General features: G+C 68.3%; 3 protein-coding genes across 4 annotated transcripts in view; all 3 read left to right on the forward strand.

The window, feature by feature from the left end:
• Nucleotides 1–20: 20 nt before the first annotated feature.
• LOC310905478 (B-cadherin) lies at nt 21–5,966 on the forward strand. Of its 2 annotated transcripts, none has more exons than XM_083851802.1 (15): nt 21–217; nt 1,993–2,138; nt 2,234–2,344; nt 2,573–2,728; nt 2,803–2,947; nt 3,099–3,274; nt 3,361–3,489; nt 3,562–3,747; nt 3,824–4,068; nt 4,145–4,287; nt 4,491–4,715; nt 4,801–5,019; nt 5,099–5,229; nt 5,299–5,442; nt 5,517–5,966. In XM_083851802.1, exons 1-15 carry the CDS (start codon nt 121–123, stop codon nt 5,727–5,729), a joined length of 2,466 nt encoding a protein of 821 aa, XP_083707928.1. In that variant the 5' UTR covers nt 21–120; the 3' UTR covers nt 5,730–5,966. The 2 variants fall into 2 exon arrangements, with proteins under 2 accessions (XP_083707928.1, XP_083707929.1); XM_083851803.1 differs by having other exon boundaries at nt 29–217; nt 1,996–2,138.
• Nucleotides 5,967–6,728: 762 nt separating this feature from the next.
• On the forward strand, nt 6,729–15,996 carry LOC310905481 (cadherin-1-like). The gene is made up of 16 exons (XM_083851808.1): nt 6,729–6,894; nt 6,975–7,089; nt 10,871–11,097; nt 11,213–11,344; nt 11,482–11,637; nt 11,712–11,856; nt 11,977–12,152; nt 12,253–12,381; nt 12,479–12,664; nt 12,753–12,997; nt 13,104–13,246; nt 13,346–13,570; nt 13,815–14,036; nt 14,113–14,243; nt 14,503–14,646; nt 14,849–15,996. The coding sequence occupies exons 1-16, from the start codon at nt 6,832–6,834 to the stop codon at nt 15,059–15,061; spliced, it is 2,652 nt and encodes an 883-aa protein (XP_083707934.1). The 5' UTR covers nt 6,729–6,831; the 3' UTR covers nt 15,062–15,996.
• Nucleotides 15,997–17,012: 1,016 nt separating this feature from the next.
• Nucleotides 17,013–19,639, forward strand: part of TANGO6 (transport and golgi organization 6 homolog) — a 31,465-nt gene continuing 28,838 nt past the window's right edge. Inside the window, 4 exon segments of the mRNA XM_083851804.1 lie at nt 17,013–17,123; nt 17,125–17,853; nt 18,179–18,295; nt 19,310–19,460. Of these exon segments, the coding sequence (XP_083707930.1) occupies nt 17,028–17,123; nt 17,125–17,853; nt 18,179–18,295; nt 19,310–19,460 (1,093 nt within the window). The 5' untranslated portion in view covers nt 17,013–17,027.

Below are 19,639 nucleotides of genomic sequence, written 5' to 3' on the forward strand. Positions count from 1 at the left end.
GGCGGGGCGGGGCGGGGCGGGGCGGGGCGGGGGGGCCGGTCGGTACCTGCGCGGCCGCGGCCTCACCTGGAGCCGCGCGGAGCAGCGGGCGGGGGCGCGGCGCTCGGTAGCGGCGGGGCCATGCGGGGGTCGCGTTCCGGGCTCTGCCCGCTCCTCCTGCTCCTGCTCCTACCGACTGCCGCCGCCCCGGCCCGGCCGTGCGCTCCCCCGGGGCCAGGTAAGCGGCGCCGTCGGGGCGCGGGGAGCATCACCGGGGCGGCGGGGGGGGCTGGGGCTCGGGGCGCCGCCACGCCGGGCGGCACCGGGGCGGCGGGGGCAGGTGGGTTGCTCCGGGCCGGGCTGGAGGCGGCGGAGAGCCCCCCCCTTGCTGCGGTGCTCGGCCCGGTTCTCCCCTCTCACCCCCCCAACTTGGGGGCCCGGCGCTACCGCGGTGCGGAGCTGGCCGGTGCCCCCCGGGGTGCGGGGCTGGGGCAGCGCTGCGGGGCTGCTGCGCTCCCCCCCGCCCCCCACCGGGCCGTGGGCTCGCTCCTTTGCTCGCTGGCCGTGCCCCCGGCGTCGCGGGGCTGCCCCCTTCCAGGCTGTGGGATGGTCGTGGCCCCCCCTCCGCGGGCCGGGGGGGCTGTGGCGGTGCCGCTCGGGCCCCGTCGGCTGATGCCGGCGCCTCCGGTCGGCGGAGAGCGGCTGGGAGCCGCCGGGCAGGGCGGGACCCCGCGGGTCGGTGCCAGGCGCCGGGCTGCCGCTGGGACCGGGCGCCCCGGGGCCCCCTTCTCCGGTACGGGCGGGGGGCTCGGGGGCACGGCGGGGCGGCAGGGGCCGGCTCCCGGTGCCGGCTCCCGGTGCCGGCGGGGCTGCCCGCCGTGTTTACTCGTCGGCATCCCTGGGGAACGGGGCTGCTCGGGAGCCGCGGCCGCAGGCAGCGCTCCCCTAATGGCTGCGGAGCGCTGAAAGCTCTCGCCCTGAGAGCTCTCGCCGTGCCAGCCCTGACCTCAGCCCGCCCGGCTGCCGAGCGCCGCGGGCAGCTCCTGCCAGGCCGGGGCCGGGGGCAGGGGCTGTGGGGCCAGCCGGGGGGCTGCAGCCCCTCCGTGGGAGCCCGTGGCCGGGAGCCCACCCAGGCTCGGCTCCATCACCAGGCCCCACGGAGGCGGGCAGGGTGCCCAGGCGCTGCGTGGTGCCGAAGAACCCCGGGGGCATGGCGGGGGGAGCCTGGTGCTGGAGCGGGGCTGTGGACCCCGGCCCCACAGCAAGGGCTGGCTCCTTGTGCCCTGGCGTGGCCATGGTCTTCGTGGCGTGGCCGTGGCCTTCGTGGCGTGGCCGTAGCCATTCCAGCCCCAGCATCATCCCCGACCGCCAGCCAGCGCTGCCCTGGAGGGGCTGCCAGGGCTGCCCTCCAGGTACCAGCTCTGCCCCAGCGTGGGGTCGAGGGGACCCCCCGGGGACCTGCTCCCCCAGCCCAGGACCTGCTACGCCCGCGGGGCACAGCTCTCCTCGCCCTGCTTCCATCTCTCGCCCTGCTCCTGGCAGCCTCTCAGCCAGTGTGGTCGGGGCAGGCTTAGCGCTGCTAATCCCCTAATCCTGCGGTGCTGCTGGGGGTGCTGGGGCTGGGCCCGGCATGGCGCGGGGACGCAGCATGGCTTTGGGTGCAGGGCCCTGCTGCAGTGCGGGTCCCAGCCTGGGGCGGAGGGGGGGGGGGCAGAAGCAGGCGGTGACACACGGAGGTGGGAGGCGCGGGGCAGGGCCCTGCGTGCCCAGGAATTTCCCCGTCATCTCCGAAACAAAGCCAAAGCCGAGCTCCTGCCCGCCCCCAGTGCCGGGAACCACTCCGGCCTCCCCCTCCTGATCCTAATCCCCAGGGCTCAGCCGGGCTGGCCTGGCCGGGAGCTCCCAGGGCCACGCAGGGGGCACGTGGGGCTTGGGGACAGGCCCCAGCATGGCTGGGGTGGGGGCAGCAGGTTGGGTCCCCTCCCCGGCCACCCTGACCCCTCTCCCTCACAGCAGCCTTTGGGGATGGCACGATGCGGTATGAGGATGAGGAGCCCCATGCAGGAGCGGTGGCACCGAGGCACCCTGGGTGGCTGCCTGTGACTCCCCGGGATGCCACCAGCCAGCCAGTCCCCGTGCGGAGCCGGCGCTCCCTGCAGGTAACGCTCCCGGGCAGCCCCCCCCAGGCAAACACCCTCATCCCCCAGACCTCCCCCGTGTGGCTGCTCCCTCACCCTGCTCTCCTTCCCATCAGGAGGTCCCTGATGTCCCCGGCGCTCTGAGGAGGCAGAAGAGGGACTGGGTGATCCCTCCCATCAAGGTCCCTGAAAATGAGAGGGGCCCGTTCCCCAAAAAGCTGGTTCAGGTACAGAGGGGGCCCGGAGGCATGGGTGGGTGCCCTGGGGTAGGGTGATGTTCTAGCTGCGCCCATCACCATTGCGTCTGGGCGGGCATCTGGAGCTGGGCATGGATGTGTGCGCCGAGGGCTGCAGAGGTGCTGGCCACGGGCGTGGGTCCCGCACCCAGGACAGGGTGCGGTGCCGTGGGGGGGCTGCTGAGCCCCAGCACTGAGCGCTGCGGCGCACCCTGCCAGATCAAATCCAACCGGGACCGGGAGGCGAAGATCTTCTACAGCATTACGGGGCAGGGGGCGGACACCCCCCCCGAGGGTATCTTCACTATCGAGAAAGAGACGGGCTGGATGAAGGTGACGCAGCCGCTGGACCGGGAGCACATGGACAAGTACCACGTAGGTGCCAGCTGGGGGACGGGACGTTGGGGCAGGCGCTGTGCCAGCTCTCTGCTCACCCCTCTGCCCCGCAGCTCTTCTCCCATGCCGTGTCCGAGAACGGCAAACCCGTGGAGGAGCCGATGGAGATCATAGTGACGGTGACGGACCAGAACGACAACAAGCCCCAGTTCACGCAGGAGGTGTTCAGGGGCTCTGTGCCCGAGGGTGCTTTGCCAGGTAGGGCCGGTGCCACGGTGGTTTGGGTGTGGCATGGCCCCGTGGGGAAACTCTGCCTCCTGCTGGATATGTCCTTGGAGAGCCCCAGGACTGTTCCTCTTGGGGACAGGGGTGCCCTGTCCCTCCTTCACATGGATGCCCCATCCCACAGGCACCTCGGTGATGCAGGTGAACGCCACGGATGCAGATGATGCTGTGGAAACCTACAACGGTGTCCTTGCCTACTCCATCCTCAGCCAGGAGCCACGGGAGCCCCATCCCCACATGTTCACCGTCAACAGGGCCACCGGCACCCTCAGCGTCATTGCCAGCGGCCTCGACCGCGAGGTGGGACCTGCGGCACCGTGGGGGTGGCGCTGGCACCGAGCGGGCTGCAGGGTGCTGATGGGTGTCTGTCTGTCTGCCCCCCACAGCGCGTGCGGGAGTACACGCTGACTGTGCAGGCGGCCGACCTGGATGGCGAGGGGCTGACCACAACAGCACTGGCCGTGATTGAGATCACAGATGTGAATGACAATGCCCCCGAGTTTGACCCCAAAACGGTAACGTGGCTGTTGGGCGGGCAGGGTGGGCCAGGCACGGTGAGCTCGGTGCTGACGGTCCCCAATGCACAGTACGAGGCGGCCGTGCCAGAGAACGAGGCCGGGCTGGAGGTGGCCCGGCTGCTCACCACGGACCTGGACGAGCCCCAGACGCCGGCGTGGCGCGCCGTCTACTCCATCGTGCGCGGCAACGAGGGCAGCGCCTTCGCCATCACCACCGACCCTGCCAGCAACGAGGGCGTCCTGCGGACGGCCAAGGTGCGTGTCCCGCGCTCGTCCCTGCGGTGCGGCCACCCGCCCTGCGTGGTGCTGCCCGTCCCGTCCCCTCCTGCAGGCTCTGGACTACGAGGCCAAGCGGCAGTTTGTGCTCCACGTGGCCGTGGCGAACGAGGCCCCCTTCGCCGTCAAGCTGCCGACGGCCACAGCCACGGTGACGGTCAGCGTGGAGGATGTGAACGAGGCACCCATCTTTGACCCCCCGGTGCGGCTCGCCCAGGTGGCGGAGGACGCTCCGCTGGGGCAGCCCCTCGCCTCCTACACGGCCCAGGACCCCGACAGAGCCCAGCGGCAGCACATCAAGTGAGTGGGGCTGGGGTTGGGGCTGGGGGGGGTCCTGCTGGCATGTCCCCATGGGACCAACCCCTCTGTCCCGCAGGTACGTGGTGGGCAGCGACCCTGCGGGCTGGCTGGCCGTGCACCCGGAGAACGGGCTCATCACGGCGCGGGACCACCTGGACCGCGAGTCGCCCTTTGCCAAGAACAGCACCTACACGGCCGTGCTGCTGGCCGTGGATGACGGTGAGGCGCGGTGGCCATGAAAGGAGCCCTTGTTCCTGCCGGGTGCTGTCCCACGTGAGGGACACATGCTCCTGGTGTCACGGGGGTGCCGCATCCCGGCTCGCTCCCTTGGGCAGGGAGCGGTGCCCGTGTGGTCTGGTCCTTGGGGGTGGGAGGGAGACCCTGCTCTCGGGGTCCCTTGCCAGCCCTGCTCCTCTCGGCAGGATCTCCCCCCGCCACGGGCACTGGCACCCTGCTCCTCACCCTGCTGGACGTGAATGACCACGGCCCTGAGCCTGAGCCCCGCAACATCGTTGTCTGCAACCGCAGCCCCGTACCCCAGGTCCTCACTGTCATCGACAGGGACCTGCCCCCCAACACGGGTCCCTTCCGTGCTGAGCTGAGCCACGGCTCGGGGGACAGCTGGGCGGTGGAGGTTGGTGACACAGGTAACGCAGGGGCTGGGCACGATGGCTGCCTTAGCTGCCGTGGAGGTAGGCACCCCAGGTCACCCACGTCACTCATCTCACGCAGGCGACACCGTCACCTTGCGGCTGACGGAGCCGCTGGAGCAGGAGGAGTACAGCGTCTACCTGCGGCTCTTCGACCGCCAGGGCAAGGACCAGGTCACCGTCATCAAGGCGCAAGTGTGCAACTGCCAGGGGCGGGTGGAGAGCTGCGCCTACGAGCCGCAGACGGCCAGCGGCGTGCCCATCATCCTCGCCGTCCTGGGCGCCCTCCTGGCCTTTATGAGTGAGTGGGGGGGGGGAAGGGGCTGCACCCCACCTGTGGGTGCAGGGGTCCCCCCACTGATGCCGCTCCTCTCCCGCAGTCATCCTGCTGCTGCTGCTGCTCTTTGTGAGGAGGAGGAAGGTGGTGAAGGAGCCGCTGCTGCTGCCTGAGGACGACACGCGGGACAATGTCTTCTACTACGGGGAGGAGGGCGGGGGCGAGGAGGACCAGGTGGGTGCTGGGGACGGGGGGTCCCTGTGCCACCGTGGGCTGGCTTGACCCCGCGCTGTCCCCACGCAGGACTACGACCTGAGCCAGCTGCACCGCGGCCTGGATGCCCGCCCCGAGGTGATCCGCAACGACGTGGCCCCCCCGCTGATGGCGGCCCCCCAGTACCGGCCCCGGCCCGCCAACCCCGAGGACATCGGCACCTTCATCGACGAGGTGAGCCCCTTCCCCTGCTGCGGGGCCCTGGGGCAGCTCCAGCCCCTGCTGAGCTCCTCCTCTGCCCCCCCCAGAACCTGAAGGCGGCTGACACGGACCCCACGGCCCCCCCTTACGACTCCCTGCTGGTGTTCGACTACGAGGGCAGCGGTTCGGAGGCCGTCTCGCTCAGCTCCCTCAACTCCTCCGACTCCGACCAGGACCAGGACTACGACTACCTCAACGAATGGGGCAACCGCTTCAAGAAGCTGGCGGAGCTCTACGGCGGCGGGGAGGACGATGAGTAGGGCCCCCCCGGCCCCCCGTGCTGCTGCTCCTGCTGCCGAAAGCCTTACCCCTGCCTGTGCCTTGGGGCCGGCGCTGCCCCCTCCCTCCCGCACTCCCTGTGATGCCTTCTGCGTCCGCTGAAGCGGCCTCAGCTTCCTCCTGTGTATTTTTTAATGAAATAAATGTAGTGTGATGATACAGATGGGCTAAGCTGGGTTATGTAGAAGTTTTAATAAAGGATGTGGATTTCTTTTTTAGATCCTCCTGTCTCTGTGTAGTTTTGTGGCCCTGGAGAAGTGCCGGGGGGCCCTGCTCTCCTTCTGCCTGTTTGGCTGGGGACCTGCAGCATCACCACCGGGGTGCAGCCCCCCCCAGGCAGTGGGGTCTCTCCCCAGAGCTGTCCCCGTCCCCATGGGGGGGGACAAAGTGGATCCTAGGAAAGCAGGTGATGGTGCTGGGAGGGCATGGGGCCAGCCCAAGGGTGTCTTATGTCCCCCTCCCATCCCCACGCACACCGTGCTGGTATCCTTGGGTAGGGCTGGTCCCTGAGCTCCCCATCCCCAGCGTCCCCCCCCCCCCCCGCTGCCCGCAATCAGCAATAAGCGCTAACAGCGCTGCAGTAACGGAGCCGAGAGCTTCCCCTGGGGCAGCGGGTGCCGGGGGGGTGCTGCCCGCTTCCCTGCGGCGGGGGCTCAGCCCCCGACCCTGCTCCTGGGGTCAGCGCTGGGTGCTCGCCGCGGGGCAGGAGGCGGCGGTGGCACCGGGGGACCCGGTGGGTTCCCCCCCCGGCAGCCTGCACCGCCTGCCCCGCTGCTTGGGGGTGCCGGGGGGGTCCCCGGGGGGGGCTGCTTGCCCGGGCTGCCCACCGGGGCCACCCCCGCGAAGCTCCCCCGGGCGCCCAGGGGGCTCCGGGGCCGGAGGGTGCCGGTGGCGGGGCCGCTCCCCGGGGACCTGGGGGCCGGACCGGGGGGGGCCGGGGCTGGACCGGGGTGGGGGGGGGGCCGCCTCCCGGCGGGGCGGGGAGGGGCGGGGTCGCAGCACCTGCGGGCGGTGCCGCTCTCACCGGCAGCAGCGCTCGGCAGCTCCGCACCGTCCCGCACCGTCCAGCACCGGCACCGAGCCATGGGGCGGCAGCGGGGCTCCCTGGCCCCCCTCTGCTTCCCCCTGCTGCTGCTGCTGCTCCGGGTAAGGGCGACGGGACGGGACGGGACGGGGCGGGAGGGGACAGGGCGGCGGTGGCCACGCTGACACCTCTCTCCGGGCAGGTGGGCGGCCGGCGGTGCGACGAGGCAGCCCCCTGCCAGCCCGGCTTCGCCGCAGAGACCTTCACCTTCACCGTGCCCCGGGACAGCGTGGCGGCGGGAGGGGTGCTGGGACGAGGTAGGGTCCTACGGGGGCGGCGGGGGCCCGTGGGTGCGGGAGCTGCAGCCCCACAACCCGCTGTGGCACGGGGCTGCGCTCGTGGGGACGGGCGGGTGCGTGCTGCCGTGGGTGGTGAGGGGGTTGTGGAGGCGTGGGGACGGGTTTGGTGTGTGGCACCAAGGGTGGCAACGGGGACGGCGGTGTGCCCCTGGGGACGGGCTCGGTGCGCGGCAAGGTGGCGCAGGGCCGTGGTCCCAGGGACGGGTGCCAAGGGTGGCAAACGAGGGACAAAGCCGTGGCTGCATGGGGCCGGCAATGGCGACGGGCACGGTGCGCCGCGAGGAGCTGGGGCGGTGCAGGTGTCGGTGCCGGCAGCACCGGGGCGAGGGCGTGCGGGGGCAGCGGGCGCCTCTCCCGGCAGCGCCGGGGCGGGCGGCGCTGACTCAGGCGGCGCAGACCTGTTGGGGCCGGCAGGCCTGGGCGTGGGGCGCGGAGCCCGGCCTCGAGCGGCCGCCGAGCCGACCGCCCCGCGTGGGCTCCCCACGGGCTGGCGGTGCCTCTGCGTGCCGGCACCAAGCACCCGGCCCGATGCAGAGCCGTGCACGGGTGGAGGCGGTTCTTGAGGCGCAGGAAGGGGTGGCCGTGAAATTGGGGTGCTGAGGACCTGCTGCTGCTTTGGGGTGTCTGTGTGTCCCCACCACGCTCTTCCTCTCCCAGCACCGAGGTCCTGCTGGCCCCTGGCGCAGCGGGGGGTGGCTCGGCCGCCATTTGCTCGGGTCAGTGGCTGGCAGCGGTGCCGGAGTGGGCCGAGGGGCGCTGAGCACTGCAGCGGGGCCTCCGTGCTCTCAGTTTCAGGCTGAGTTTCACCTGTGCTGGCAGTATCGGTGCAGGGAGCTGGACCCTGCACCGCACCGAACGCATTCCATACATGTTTGCTTTCTGGTTGATCATTAACGAATCTGCTCAGCACCAGCAGCCTGTGTCTGCTGGGGCTGTGCCTGATAGCAGGGTGATGGGAAGTTGCGTGGCCCTCCGCACCCCCGGGATGCGCAGGGCTGGTTTCTGCAGGGGGGGCAGCTGGAAATCCCCTGCGTCCCAGTTCAGGGCCTGGGACAGAGGAGGCGCGTGGGAGGAAGGAAGTGGACGGGTGCCTGTGTCAGCCCGTGCGTGCCAGCGCCAGCATGGTGATGCCTGGCTGTGCTGTGGCAATGCCCAGCCGCACAGGGGGACGCTCAGCAGAGGCAGGATGCTGCCCTCTGTGCCACACAGTGCTTCAAAGACCTCAGCCGGGCTGCGGTGCGGCAGGCTGACGAGCTGGCCTGTAATTAAGCTGATGAGTCGAGCGCTGTGTTTTGCCTCAGACAGGTCTGGATAGGCCCCGCGCGGCGCTGGGGCGGCAAGAGCCGGCGTGGGGCCCTGCTCCCTGAGCGCTTCAGGGGCTGGGCCGGCTGCTGCTGCGGCTCCGAGCCTCCCGACGGCGGTGCTGCCGCCCTGGCCCACTGATGAAAAAGCCTGGTGGAGGAAGGAGCAATTTCCTCTGCGTTAATGCGGGCAGTAGGAGCTGCCCAGCGCCTCGGTTTCCGGTGGGTGCTGGGGCTGCGGCTGTCCCACGCCCCGAGGGAAGGATGGCAGCACCTGCCTGGCGTCCTGGGCTGGGACTGGGACCCAGGGGCTGTGCTCAGCCTCGTGTGCTGCTTTGCACGTGGGCGAGGGGTCCCTGGGCAGGGCACGGGGTGGCAGAACCCCCGGGAGGGAGCCTCAGGGAGCCCCTGGCTCTGTGGGCCGTGGGCGTACGTCCCCATTTGGGGGGGGATGTGGGTCTCCAGCGGGGGCGGATGTTCCCCAACTACGCAGCTCCTGAATCAGCCCCGGGTGGGAGAAACCTCGAGACTCTGAAGTCACGGCGAAACTCGGTGACGTCAGGGGGTGCGCCTGGGCGGGACGTGCGGCTCACGGCGCCTTCGCCCGGGCTGCCCGGAGCTGACGTTTGTCCCCCCTCCGCTGCTGGCTTCTGCCCCAGGGCAGCCACCGCGCTTGCGCAACTGTGTGGGGACACGGGGTGGTGGCACCCGGTAGTCCTGGGGTGGTGGCACTTGGCTGGGCCCGTGACTCACCCTGTGCCCAGCCCTGGCGAGACACTTTCCTGTGTCACAGCGGGATGTGGGGTGGCTTGGGGGCTGGCAGGCACCGTGGTCCCCAGGTCCCAATCCTGGGGGTGCGGGGTGTTCCCCCCCCCAGCCCCGGCCGGCAGTCAGTAATTCGGTGATTTTGGCCCCGTGGGTAGTGGCAGGTGGGGGTCCAGGAAGGCGTGGAGCACCCTGCAGTGCAGGAGCCCCCCAAACTTGCCCCCAGCCCCACCGCCTCCCCCTGCCCCACGCCTTGCTGAGGCCCCATGGCTGCATGCCCCCGGGGAGGACGGGGCAGGGAGGGGTTGGCTTTCAAGTGCTGAGCTGGAAAAACAGGTTGAGCACAGCGATGGGGAGCGGGCGCCGAGCGTGGCGTGCTCCCCGTGCTCCCTGCGCTCCCTGCGCTCCCTGCATGCAGCCGGTGCGGGGCTGGGTGCTGAGCGCGGTGCTCGCTGCACCCGGCCGGCTCCGTGCCAGGTCCCGGGTGCCCGCGGGGGCCGTGGCACCTCCCTGCTGCGAGCCCCCGGTGCGGGAGCGCCCGGCCTGCCCCGGCGTGTCCCTGCACAGCCGGCCTCACCGGCTGCCCCGGCCTGGCTGCGGGACCCACCTGGGGGCCGGGCTGGGCTGGCATCGCACCCGCTGGGTCGGGGGCACGGTGGCAGCCCCCAGCCCAGCTCTGCTATCGCCTTCCACCCACCATCGCCTCTGAATTGCTGGGCTGCACGTGGGCTGATGTGCTGAGGGATGGTGGAAAGGGCCCGGCAGTAACGTCTGCCCTGGGAGCACCCAGCTCCGCACTTCCCACCCCAGGCACGTCGCCATCCCACGGCAGCGCCCCGGCACGCCAAGTGCCTCCTGCCCGAGCCGCGGTCGTGCCGGGGCTGGAGGTGGCTATGCCGGTGGGGGGACCCAGCCTGGGTGCTGCTGGCTCAAACAAAACATCCCCCAGACAAAGGAGCGTTTGTTCAGGGAGCTCCCGGCTGCGCGGCCCCGCTCATGTGATGCCTGCTGATCGCCGCCGTGCTGCGCGCTGTCCCCCCCCTCGGGCTGTCCTTGTCTCCAGCATGCCAGTCCCAGCTGTGACCAGTGCCAGACCAGCGTGGCCAGTGTGAGGGCTCGTACCGTGGTCCCAGCAGGGTGCCAGGCTGGTGACACCAGGATGCCATCTCCCCGGTCTGTCCCCAAAGAGCCCTTGCTACCCCACACCCCTGGGTGCACTGGCGGCGGCACCTTCCCCATCATGCAGGTTGATGCCCCTGTCCTGCAGCGGGTCACAAGCCTGCTGCAGATGCGTAGCCCTGGCCCCTGGCCATGCAGGAGGCTCGGTGACCCCCATGGATCCCCAAGCACCGGTGCACTGCCCTGCCTGCAGTGCAGGATCCTGCGCTGGCAGCCCCTGGGATCCAGCCCTGGCGGTTACTGGGGTGGCTGGGTGCCAGCGCGGGTGAGCTGGACGCACCGGCCTTGTTTTTATTTGAAAAGCACCCGGCGCAGCAGCACCCTCTGCCCGCTGGCACGGCCGCGATAACGCGCCGCATGCAGGGGTGTGCCATGGGGACGTTGTGCCGCAGGGACACGCCACGCGGGGGGATGTGCCCCGTGGCAGGGATGTGCCGCGCGTGGGGTGTGCCAGGCACGGTGCCGCCCGGCCCACCCGCTCTCCCTGTCCCCAGTGAGGTTCTCAGGCTGCGGCGGGCGGTTGCAGGCCGTGTACGTCCCAGACGACGCGCGCTTCGAGGTGGACGAGGATGGCATCATCCAGACGAAACAGCCGCTGCAGCTCCGCGGGCGGAAGATCCACTTCAGCGTCTCTGCCCTGGATGCCACGGGCAAGAGGCACTCGGCCTGGGTGACTGTGGAAAAGCGCAGGTGGCGGCAACATCACCGCCACAGCTACCAGGTAAAGTGTTGTCCCCGTGCCTGTGGTCACCACAGCCCCTCCGTGAGGCGGGCAGTGGGTGCCTCCGGCTGCCTTGCGCTCCAGTGGGCACCAGGACAAATTGCTGTTCCCGCAGGACGGGGTGCCCTACATGCTCACTTTCCCTGAGTCCGGCCCCGGCCTCCGAAGGCAGAAGAGGGACTGGGTCATCCCCCCCATCAACTGCCTCGAGAACCACCGGGGGCCCTTCCCCATGAGGCTGGTGCAGGTACGCAGCCCCACGGTGCGGGGACGAGGGCTGAGCCAGCGCCGTGCCCTGCGGCCGGGCTGAGCAGCCCCGGGGGGGACGCGGATACCTCTGCAGAGCGCCAGGCCCCCTCTAACAGCCCCCCGCCTCACCGCCAGATCAAATCCAACAAGGACAAGGAGACCAAGGTTTTCTACAGCATCACGGGGCAGGGGGCGGACAGCCCCCCCGTGGGCGTCTTCACCATCGAGCGTGAGACAGGGTGGCTTGAGGTGACGCAGCCGCTGGACCGCGAGGAGATCGGGAAATACGTCGTGAGTGGGGGGCCGGGGCGGGGGGGGACCTGGGGGGTCCCAAGGGGGCCGTGCCACTGACGGTGCCCTCGCAGCTCTTCTCCCACGCCGTGTCGGCCAACGGGCAGCCCGTGGAGGACCCCATGGAGATCATCATCACGGTGACTGACCAGAACGACAACAAGCCCGTCTTCACCAAGCAGGTCTTCGTCGGCTACATCGAGGAGAACGCGAAGCCGGGTGCGCGGGGCTGGGGGCAGGGGGGCTGCAGAGCCCCGGGCCGGAGCTGCGCCGGGCCGACGGCAGCACCCGCGGGGCTCGTCCCGTGAGTGACGTCTCCCCGGCTCGTCCCCGTGCCAGGCACCTCCGTGATGACCGTGAACGCCACGGACGCGGACGACGCGGTGAACGTGGACAACGGCATCATCAGCTACTCCATCGTCAGCCAGGAGCCGCCGCGCCCGCACCACCAGATGTTCACCATCGACCCCCAGAAGGGCGTCATCAGCGTCCTCGGCACGGGGCTGGACCGGGAGGTGGGCGCCTGGTGGGCGCCGCGTCCCGGCACCCGCGCCCCACGGTGGGACCGGCTGTGGGGAGCGGGGCGCCTCTGACCGCGGTGTGCTCTGCTTGCAGGCCACCCCCAACTACACGCTGATCGTCCAGGCCACGGACCAGGAGGGCAGGGGGCTGTCCACCACCGCCACGGCCGTCATCGAGGTCACGGATGCCAACGACAACATTCCCGTCTTCGACCCCACCATGGTACCCGTCTCCCCCACCCGAGCCGGCTCCCGCGAGTCGCTTCCCCCACTCCCCCGGCCCCCACATGAGGTGACCGCCCCTGTGCCCCCTCTCACAGTACGAGGGGACGGTGGACGAGAACGAGGTGGGGCTGGAGGTGGCCAGGCTGCACGTGACGGACCTGGACATGCCGGGCTCCCCGGCCTGGCAAGCCGTCTACCGCATCAAGAGCGGAGACCAGGACGGCGCCTTCAGCATCGCCACCGACCCCAACACCAACGACGGCATCCTGAGAACCGCCAAGGTGGGTCGTGGCGCTGCGGGGCTGCCCCGTGCACACCGCGTCCCCGCCGGCGCTGGTTCCAGCCCAGCTCTTCTCTGCCGACCTCCAGGGCCTGGACTACGAGACCAGGAGCCGCTACGACCTCGTGGTGACGGTGGAGAACAAAGTCCCCCTCTCCGTGTCCCTCGGGCTCTCCTCGGCCAGCGTCCTGGTGCTCGTCAGGGATGTGAACGAGCCCCCCGTCTTCGTGCCCCCTGTCAAGAGGGTGGAGGTGTCGGAGGACCTGCCGGTGGGGCACGAGGTCACATCCTACACGGCCCAGGACCCCGACAAGGATCAGAGGAACAAGATCACGTGAGTGGGGGTGGCGGCGGGGGCGCGAGGGCTGCGTGCCCCTTCCCACCTGGCCGCACGGGCCAGGGTGGGCACGGAGCCCCCCCGCTGACCCTCGCTTGCCCAGGTACCGCATGGGCAGCGACCCCGCGGGGTGGCTGGCCATCCACCCCGAGAACGGCATCGTCACGGCCGTCCAGCCGCTGGACCGGGAGTCGGTGCACGCCATCAACAGCACCTACAAGGCCATCGTCCTGGCCGTGGACAACGGTGAGGACGCGCCGCGCTGCAGGGAGCCGGGGGCCGCGGGGCGGCCGCGCAGGGCACGGGGACGGGTTCCGGGCGCCTCGCTAACAGCCAGCTCTGCAGGGGTGCCGGACGCAACTGGCACGGGGACGCTGCTGCTGCTCCTCCAGGATGTGAACGACAACGGGCCCACGCCGGAGCCCCGGATCTTCGACATCTGCAGCCGGCAGCCTGAGGAGCAGACGCTCACCATCGTCGACAAGGACCTGCCCCCAAACACGTACCCCTTCGAGGCAGCGCTGGAGCACGGCTCCAGCACCAACTGGACCGTCAAGGTGTCCGGCCAAGGTAGGTGCCGTGGGGTCCGTCCCAGCCACCCGCCTGTGGCGCAGGGCAGTGGGGGGACACTGAGCAAGGGCCACATCCTAGCCGGATCTCTCTGAGCCACCCTGCATGCCACTGGCACTGGAGCTCCTACCGGTCCCCGTGATGGGGTACTGCCACGTGGCAAAGCCCTGCGGGTGCTGAGGGTGTCCCCAAATGTGGGAGCCGGGACCCACCTTGACCCCAAGCCCTCTCTCTCCCGCACAAGACTCGCTGGTCCTGAAACTGCAGAAGGAGCTGGAGCCGGGGGAGTACAGCATCTTCCTGAGGCTGACGGACAGCCAGGGCAAGGCGCAGGTGACACAAGTCAAAGCCCAGGTGTGCGAGTGCGAAGGGGCAGCCAAAAACTGTGAGCGGAGAGCGTTCATCGCCAGCGGCCTGGGTGTCCCTGCAATCCTGGGCATCCTGGGGGGCATCCTGGCGCTGCTGAGTGAGTACTGTGTGGTGGGGACAGGGATGGGGCCGCTTTCTCCCAGTGGTGCTGACGCCATGCCCTCTGCTCGCAGTCCTGCTGCTGCTGCTGCTGCTCTTTGTGAGGAGGAGGAAGGTGGTGAAGGAGCCGCTGCTGCCGCCCGAGGACGACATGCGGGACAATGTCTACCACTACGACGAGGAGGGTGGCGGCGAGGAGGACCAGGTGGGACAGGGGTGCTGGGCCACAGTCCCGCCCATGGGGTTCCCCACAGTGGGTGGTAGCACGGCTCCCCAGGGCACTGCCGTAGCCACAGTGAACAGCTGGGGTGCGCAAGGTTCCCATGGACCTGCTCGTCCCCACATCCTCCCTTGGGGGTTACCCAGTCTCCTGCAGGCCCCTGGTCCTTCCAGCACTGTCTGAGGCCATCCCTTGAGTATAGTCTTGCTGTCTCTTCATGCCCCCTGTCTCCATCCCCACACAGGACTATGACCTGAGCCAGCTGCACCGTGGCCTGGATGCCCGCCCCGAGGTGATCCGCAACGACGTGGCCCCCCCGCTGATGGCAGCCCCCCAGTACCGGCCCCGGCCCGCCAACCCCGATGAGATCGGAAACTTCATCGACGAGGTGAGCCCAGCCCCATGCGTTGCCCTGGGGCAGGGGTGCGATGCACGTTGCCACAGCTCCCTCCGTCTGTGCTGACACCGCTGGGCCGCACGCATTCCCATCCTGCGGGATTGTGGCTGGGGCAAGCACAGTGCCCGCTGGCAGGGGACAGCGGAGCCCCTGGCCAGAGGCTGGTCACTGAGCTCCTCTTCTACCCCCCCAGAACCTGAAGGCGGCTGACACGGACCCCACGGCACCCCCCTACGACTCCCTGCTGGTGTTCGACTACGAGGGCAGCGGTTCGGAGGCCGTCTCGCTCAGCTCCCTCAACTCCTCCGACTCCGACCAGGACCAGGACTACGACTACCTCAACGAATGGGGCAACCGCTTCAAGAAGCTGGCGGAGCTCTACGGCGGCGGGGAGGATGACGACTAGGCTGCCCTGGCCCTCCTGCTGGCCCGCAGCCACGCAGCGAAGGCAGCTCTTGCCATTTCTTGGACATGCACTGGCCCTTGCCGGCAGTGTGGTGGGTGGCCAAAGCCCCCTCTGACATCCCTGGATCCATCACTCACATCCCTCTCCTTCAGTGCAGATAAAGCTCAGGATCACTGGGGCTTGAGTGTTTTGGGGAGCCCATGTGTTTCCTGCTCCCCCTCAGCTCCAGACAGGTCACGGTGCCGTTTGGGGTTCCCTGGGGAGACCAGGGAGGCTGGCGGTAGGCACTCCTTGTCCTGGAGCTGAGATCTCCTGGATCAGCTTCCAGCCTCCCCGTGCCCAAATCCTGTAGTGGCCATCGGCTGGTGCTCAGCACCTCTCCTTCATCGAGGAGAGGCCCCCACCGCCCCTCTCCCTCTGCTTCAGAAGGAAAGGGTTTCTCTGGCGCTCTCCAAAATACCTCGCACTCCCAGACCTGAAATCACCGCCGTGCTGGCAGCCTGCCACGCTCAGGGAACGGGACGGCCCCGCGTCCAGCTTTTGTGTGGAGCTGCTCAAGCATGTGCCGATGCAGGGTGGATGATCTATAAACGCAGATTAATGATGTGCCATTGTCTTTCTATGATACATGAGGGAATTATATTTGATATAGTACTTGCAGGCAGATTTCTATTTTTCTGTATACCAGATTATATTATTTCCTTTTGTGTCATATTATGTGTAATTATTGTGCAGTTAAGAGAAGGCGCTTTCTGAAATCAAACAGCTTTACTTAAATTCTGAACCGTGTTTAGCTGTTGTCACATTTTATATTTTTAAAATGGGAGAAGGGTCTGATGCGGGCTGGGAGACCAGCAATTGTCTAGTTTTAATTGATTGTATGTTTTTTATATAAAACTGAAATAATGCGTTGTTTTAATAAAACTAGAAGGCCATTTCTTTGTGCGTAGCTCTGCCAGCTGCACTGCCTGTGTCCGTGCTGAGAGGCAGGTCTGCCCTGCTGTGACTTCTTGTTATGGCTACGGCTGCTGCTGCCTCCGAAGTGCAGAAAGCGAGTGCTTTCTGAAGCCCCTGCTCTGTATAACAATCTTACTTGGGAAGGGAGCGATCCATAACAGAGCACGTGTTTTCTCAGCACCGGGGCCGATAAGAGGTACGGCTGGCAGCTAATAGCACGGCAAGGTTTTACCTTACCGCCTGGTCTGTTTGGACAGGCCCTGGGGAAAGGAGGAGCAGAAGGCTGAGTGAAAACTGGGCTTGCACTGAAGTGCCTTATCATGGTGGCTGCACCCTGTGTGCCTAGCGTAACGCTCTGACCCACGCGGGCCCAGCAGCGGAGGCGAGGCTGTTATCGCTGATGTTTGCCTAACCCTGTAATTACTCTGTTTTCTCTAGAGAAGCCCTGCCCTTTAAAGGAAGCACAAAGCAGACGAATAACATGCCCCACAGTGCCTGCATGCTTTTAAACATGCAGCAACCTAAGAGGCAGGTACAGGAGTTGCAACCGCCCTGGTTTCAGTCCTGGAGAGGCGAGGTGCTGATGTGTGTGCTTTGTGACATACACGTAACGTGTTTACTACAAGGCAGCACCTGGCTGCAGAGCTGGGAGCAGGGCTAGCTCCGTCCTGCACGCCTCTCCCACACGGGGATTACGACACGGCTCTGTGTTTGTCTCCTTTCACATAAAATAAAATGATAAATAAAAAGATAAAATGGGTGGTTTCTCCCCAGAAGCTGCCGGCTGCAGCCGGAGCCTGTGCTCTGCGTGTGGACGAGGCTGAGCCCCAGCCACCCCGGGGCTGCCCCCAGCCGGCTGCAGGGATGTGGCGGCACAGGGGCGGCAGGTTTCCTCAACCACCTGCCCCGCCGCGGCGCCCGGTGCTCCCGGCACCTCCCGGCAGCCACACCGAGCCCCGGTAGCGCCCCACCGGGCCGGGCCCGCCATGAGCGCCCCGACCTGCCCAAGATGGCGGCGGGCGGGGCCGCCGTCCCTCCACGATGCCCCCAAGATGGCGGCGGGCAGCAGCGCCCCGCCCCTTCTCCCGACCTCCCCAAGATGGCGGCGGAGAGCCGCGGGCCCCTCCCCTCCCCGTCACGGCGGCCCCAAGATGGCGGGCGGCGGGGAGCCGGAGCCGGGGCAGGTGGTGGAGGCGCTGGAGCTGCTGCTGCGGCAGCCCGCGGGGCCCGGTGAGCGGGGCGGCGCGGCCGGGACCGGCCCGGAGGGCGCCCTGCGGCTGGAGACGGTGCTCAGCAACGCGGCGGCGCTGGACGAGCGGCTGCGAGGGGAGCCGGGCTGGGCGGCGCTGCGCGGCCTCCGCTCCGCCGTGCTGGCCCGGGCACCGGCGCTAGCGGCCGGGGCGGAGGGCGAAGGCGAACCGGGCTGGGCCGCCGCCCGCGCGGTGCTGGCGCTGCTGCTGTGCCTCAAGGAGCGGCTGCTGGCGCTGGCCGCCCTCCCCGCCGCCCCCGCGGCCGTGCCCGGTGCCCCGCCGCCGCCCGCCGCCGACACGCTGAGCGCCGCGCAGGGCCGGGCGGTGCGGCGGGCGCTGCGGGCCGCCGTGGGGCTGGGGCTGGCGCCCTACCTGCCGCCGGGCGTGGGGCAGCGCCCCGGGCCGCCCCTGCCTCCGCCGCTGCCCCCGGGGGTGACCCGCGGGGCCCGGCTCCGTGCCGCCACCGGCGCCCTGGTGGAGCTGTGCCGGCACCCCGCGCTGGGCGGCCCGCTGCTCGCGCACCACCTCGGCATCCTCCTCGCCGGGCTCTGCCTGCTGGGACACGGCCCCGCTGCCCACAACGAGGTCGGTGGGCCCGAGCCTCCCGCTCCCCCGCGCGTGTCCCGACGCTTTGGTGCCGCTTCGCGGGGTGGCCGGTGCAGGGGGTGCCCTGAGAGCCCCCGTTCAGCACAGCCTCCCTCTCCGGTGGCTGCTGCTGAGCCACGTCAGCCTGAGTGTAAAAGAAGAGGTTAAAGCACCGCTTCACGTACAGCCTGGGAGGGAGGGCTCGAGGGGCACCAGCGCCACACCGCCGGCAGCACCACGCCACAGGGAGCTGGGTGCCAGCATCTCTGCGGGTGCAGCACCCACGGCCGGGCTGCCCTCACCACCTCAGGGCTTGTTTTTCCAGGGCCTTTCGGAAGCGGAGCGAGCGCAGAGCCGGGAGGCCCTGCAGCACATCCTGGACCGTGTCTACCAGCCCCTGGCAGTGCGGGAGCTGCTCGTCCTGCAGGGTGGCCCCAAGCAGGTACTGGCTGCAGCGGAACCATCCCGATGCAGGGCAGCCGCGGATCCCGCATCCCAGCAGGAATATGATGGCCCAGCAAAGCACCTTCCGTCCCCTGGGCTGCCTGTTTGCATGTCATGGAGGGTCACCACTCAGCCTGCAGGGTGACGTGCTGCTGCCTCAGCACCGGCTGCTGTTTGTGGTCTTTTCAAAGGCTGCCTCATGGTGGTGGGGAGAAGGAAATGGGAAATACGTGCTGTCTGCAGAGGCAGCTGCTGGATCGCGCCCGGGGCTGCTGGCTCGGGTGCAGCTCTGTGCCATGTTCTAGCCTCTGGCTGGGACTGAAGGCAATTCCTGGGCAGGCAGAAGCTGCCATCCTGTGTGCAAGTGCTGCAGAGGCACTGCGTGAGGAGCTCACGGGGGTCAGCACCCTCAGTACATGCTGTGGCTCACCCAAAAGCCAGGGTCTCTCGGTCAGATGAGCCGAGCTGATGTCCTGCTGCAGCACGGTGTTGCCAGCCCTGCTCCACGTGTCCTAGCAAGCGTGCACATTCAAACTGCTCAATTTGTAGATTTGCAGCCTCTGAACAGCGTTGCTGTTTGTACCTCTCCCTGCACAGTTCTCTGCTTGAGCCCGTGGGCTCCTGGTGCTGCTGCCCCAGCACAGCACAGTGTCCAGTGTAGCAGGAGTCGCCACTGCTGTCCCCTTACGTGCATTAAGCCTGACTTGTCCCCTGAGCCCCCCCTTGCCCCATTTTGGTAATGAGACAGTCAGAGCTGCTGCCTGACCCTGGGAGACTTTAATTAAAGGAGGGAAGCTCTGCATGAGAGGATGTTCCCGGGAAGGTTAGTCTCTCATTAAACCCTAATTTGCTTTGTGCCACTGGATGAAGTGATTTAAAACGTTTCTGTGTCCTCTGCTCCTATCTGGTCTCGAGTCCTCCAGGGCAGGGTGCAGGCCTGTTAGCAAGGGTTTGCCCGGAGCGTGCACTGGGGAGAATACCCTACTTAGCCTGCTCCTTTGTTTCCTTTCAGAGTCGTCCCTCTCCTGGGGAAGAAACAAAGCCGGCGCTTGTACGGGCTCCAGCATGGCTGCGGCGCCTTTGTGGTCAGCTGCTCTCAGAAAGGCTGATGAGACCCAGCGGGGTTCAGGCTGTGGTTCGGGGCATCATGGAGGGAACCGGCGGTGAGTAGGGTGCTTGGGCGCTGCTGGTGGTTTCCAGGGTTGCAGATTAAAAGAGACTGTGATGATGTGTCTGAGACGTTTCATCCCGTGGGAAGCCCAGAAAAGATAGCACCAGTAGAGCACTGAAATGGGGAACGCTTTTGTTAAGCTAAACCGACTTCTGTAACACTCCTGCAGGT

Source organism: Anser anser (assembly GCF_964211835.1).
Source record: "Anser anser genome assembly, chromosome: 11".
Classification (NCBI taxonomy): domain Eukaryota; kingdom Metazoa; phylum Chordata; class Aves; order Anseriformes; family Anatidae; genus Anser; species Anser anser.

What these genes read in the sequence shown, in the direction of transcription:
- LOC310905478 (XM_083851802.1), top strand. Translation starts at nt 121, where the DNA reads ATGCGGGGGTCGCGTTCCGGGCTCTGCCCGCTCCTCCTGCTCCTGCTC. An exon ending in GCTGCTGGCCGTGGATGACG is followed by an intron (nt 4,288 to 4,490) that starts GTGAGGCGCGGT and finishes TCCTCTCGGCAG; the next exon opens with GATCTCCCCCCGCCACGGGC. An exon ending in GGTGGAGGTTGGTGACACAG is followed by an intron (nt 4,716 to 4,800) that starts GTAACGCAGGGG and finishes CATCTCACGCAG; the next exon opens with GCGACACCGTCACCTTGCGG.
- LOC310905481 (XM_083851808.1), top strand. Translation starts at nt 6,832, where the DNA reads ATGGGGCGGCAGCGGGGCTCCCTGGCCCCCCTCTGCTTCCCCCTGCTG. An exon ending in GTGGCGGCGAGGAGGACCAG is followed by an intron (nt 14,244 to 14,502) that starts GTGGGACAGGGG and finishes ATCCCCACACAG; the next exon opens with GACTATGACCTGAGCCAGCT. An exon ending in TCGGAAACTTCATCGACGAG is followed by an intron (nt 14,647 to 14,848) that starts GTGAGCCCAGCC and finishes CTACCCCCCCAG; the next exon opens with AACCTGAAGGCGGCTGACAC.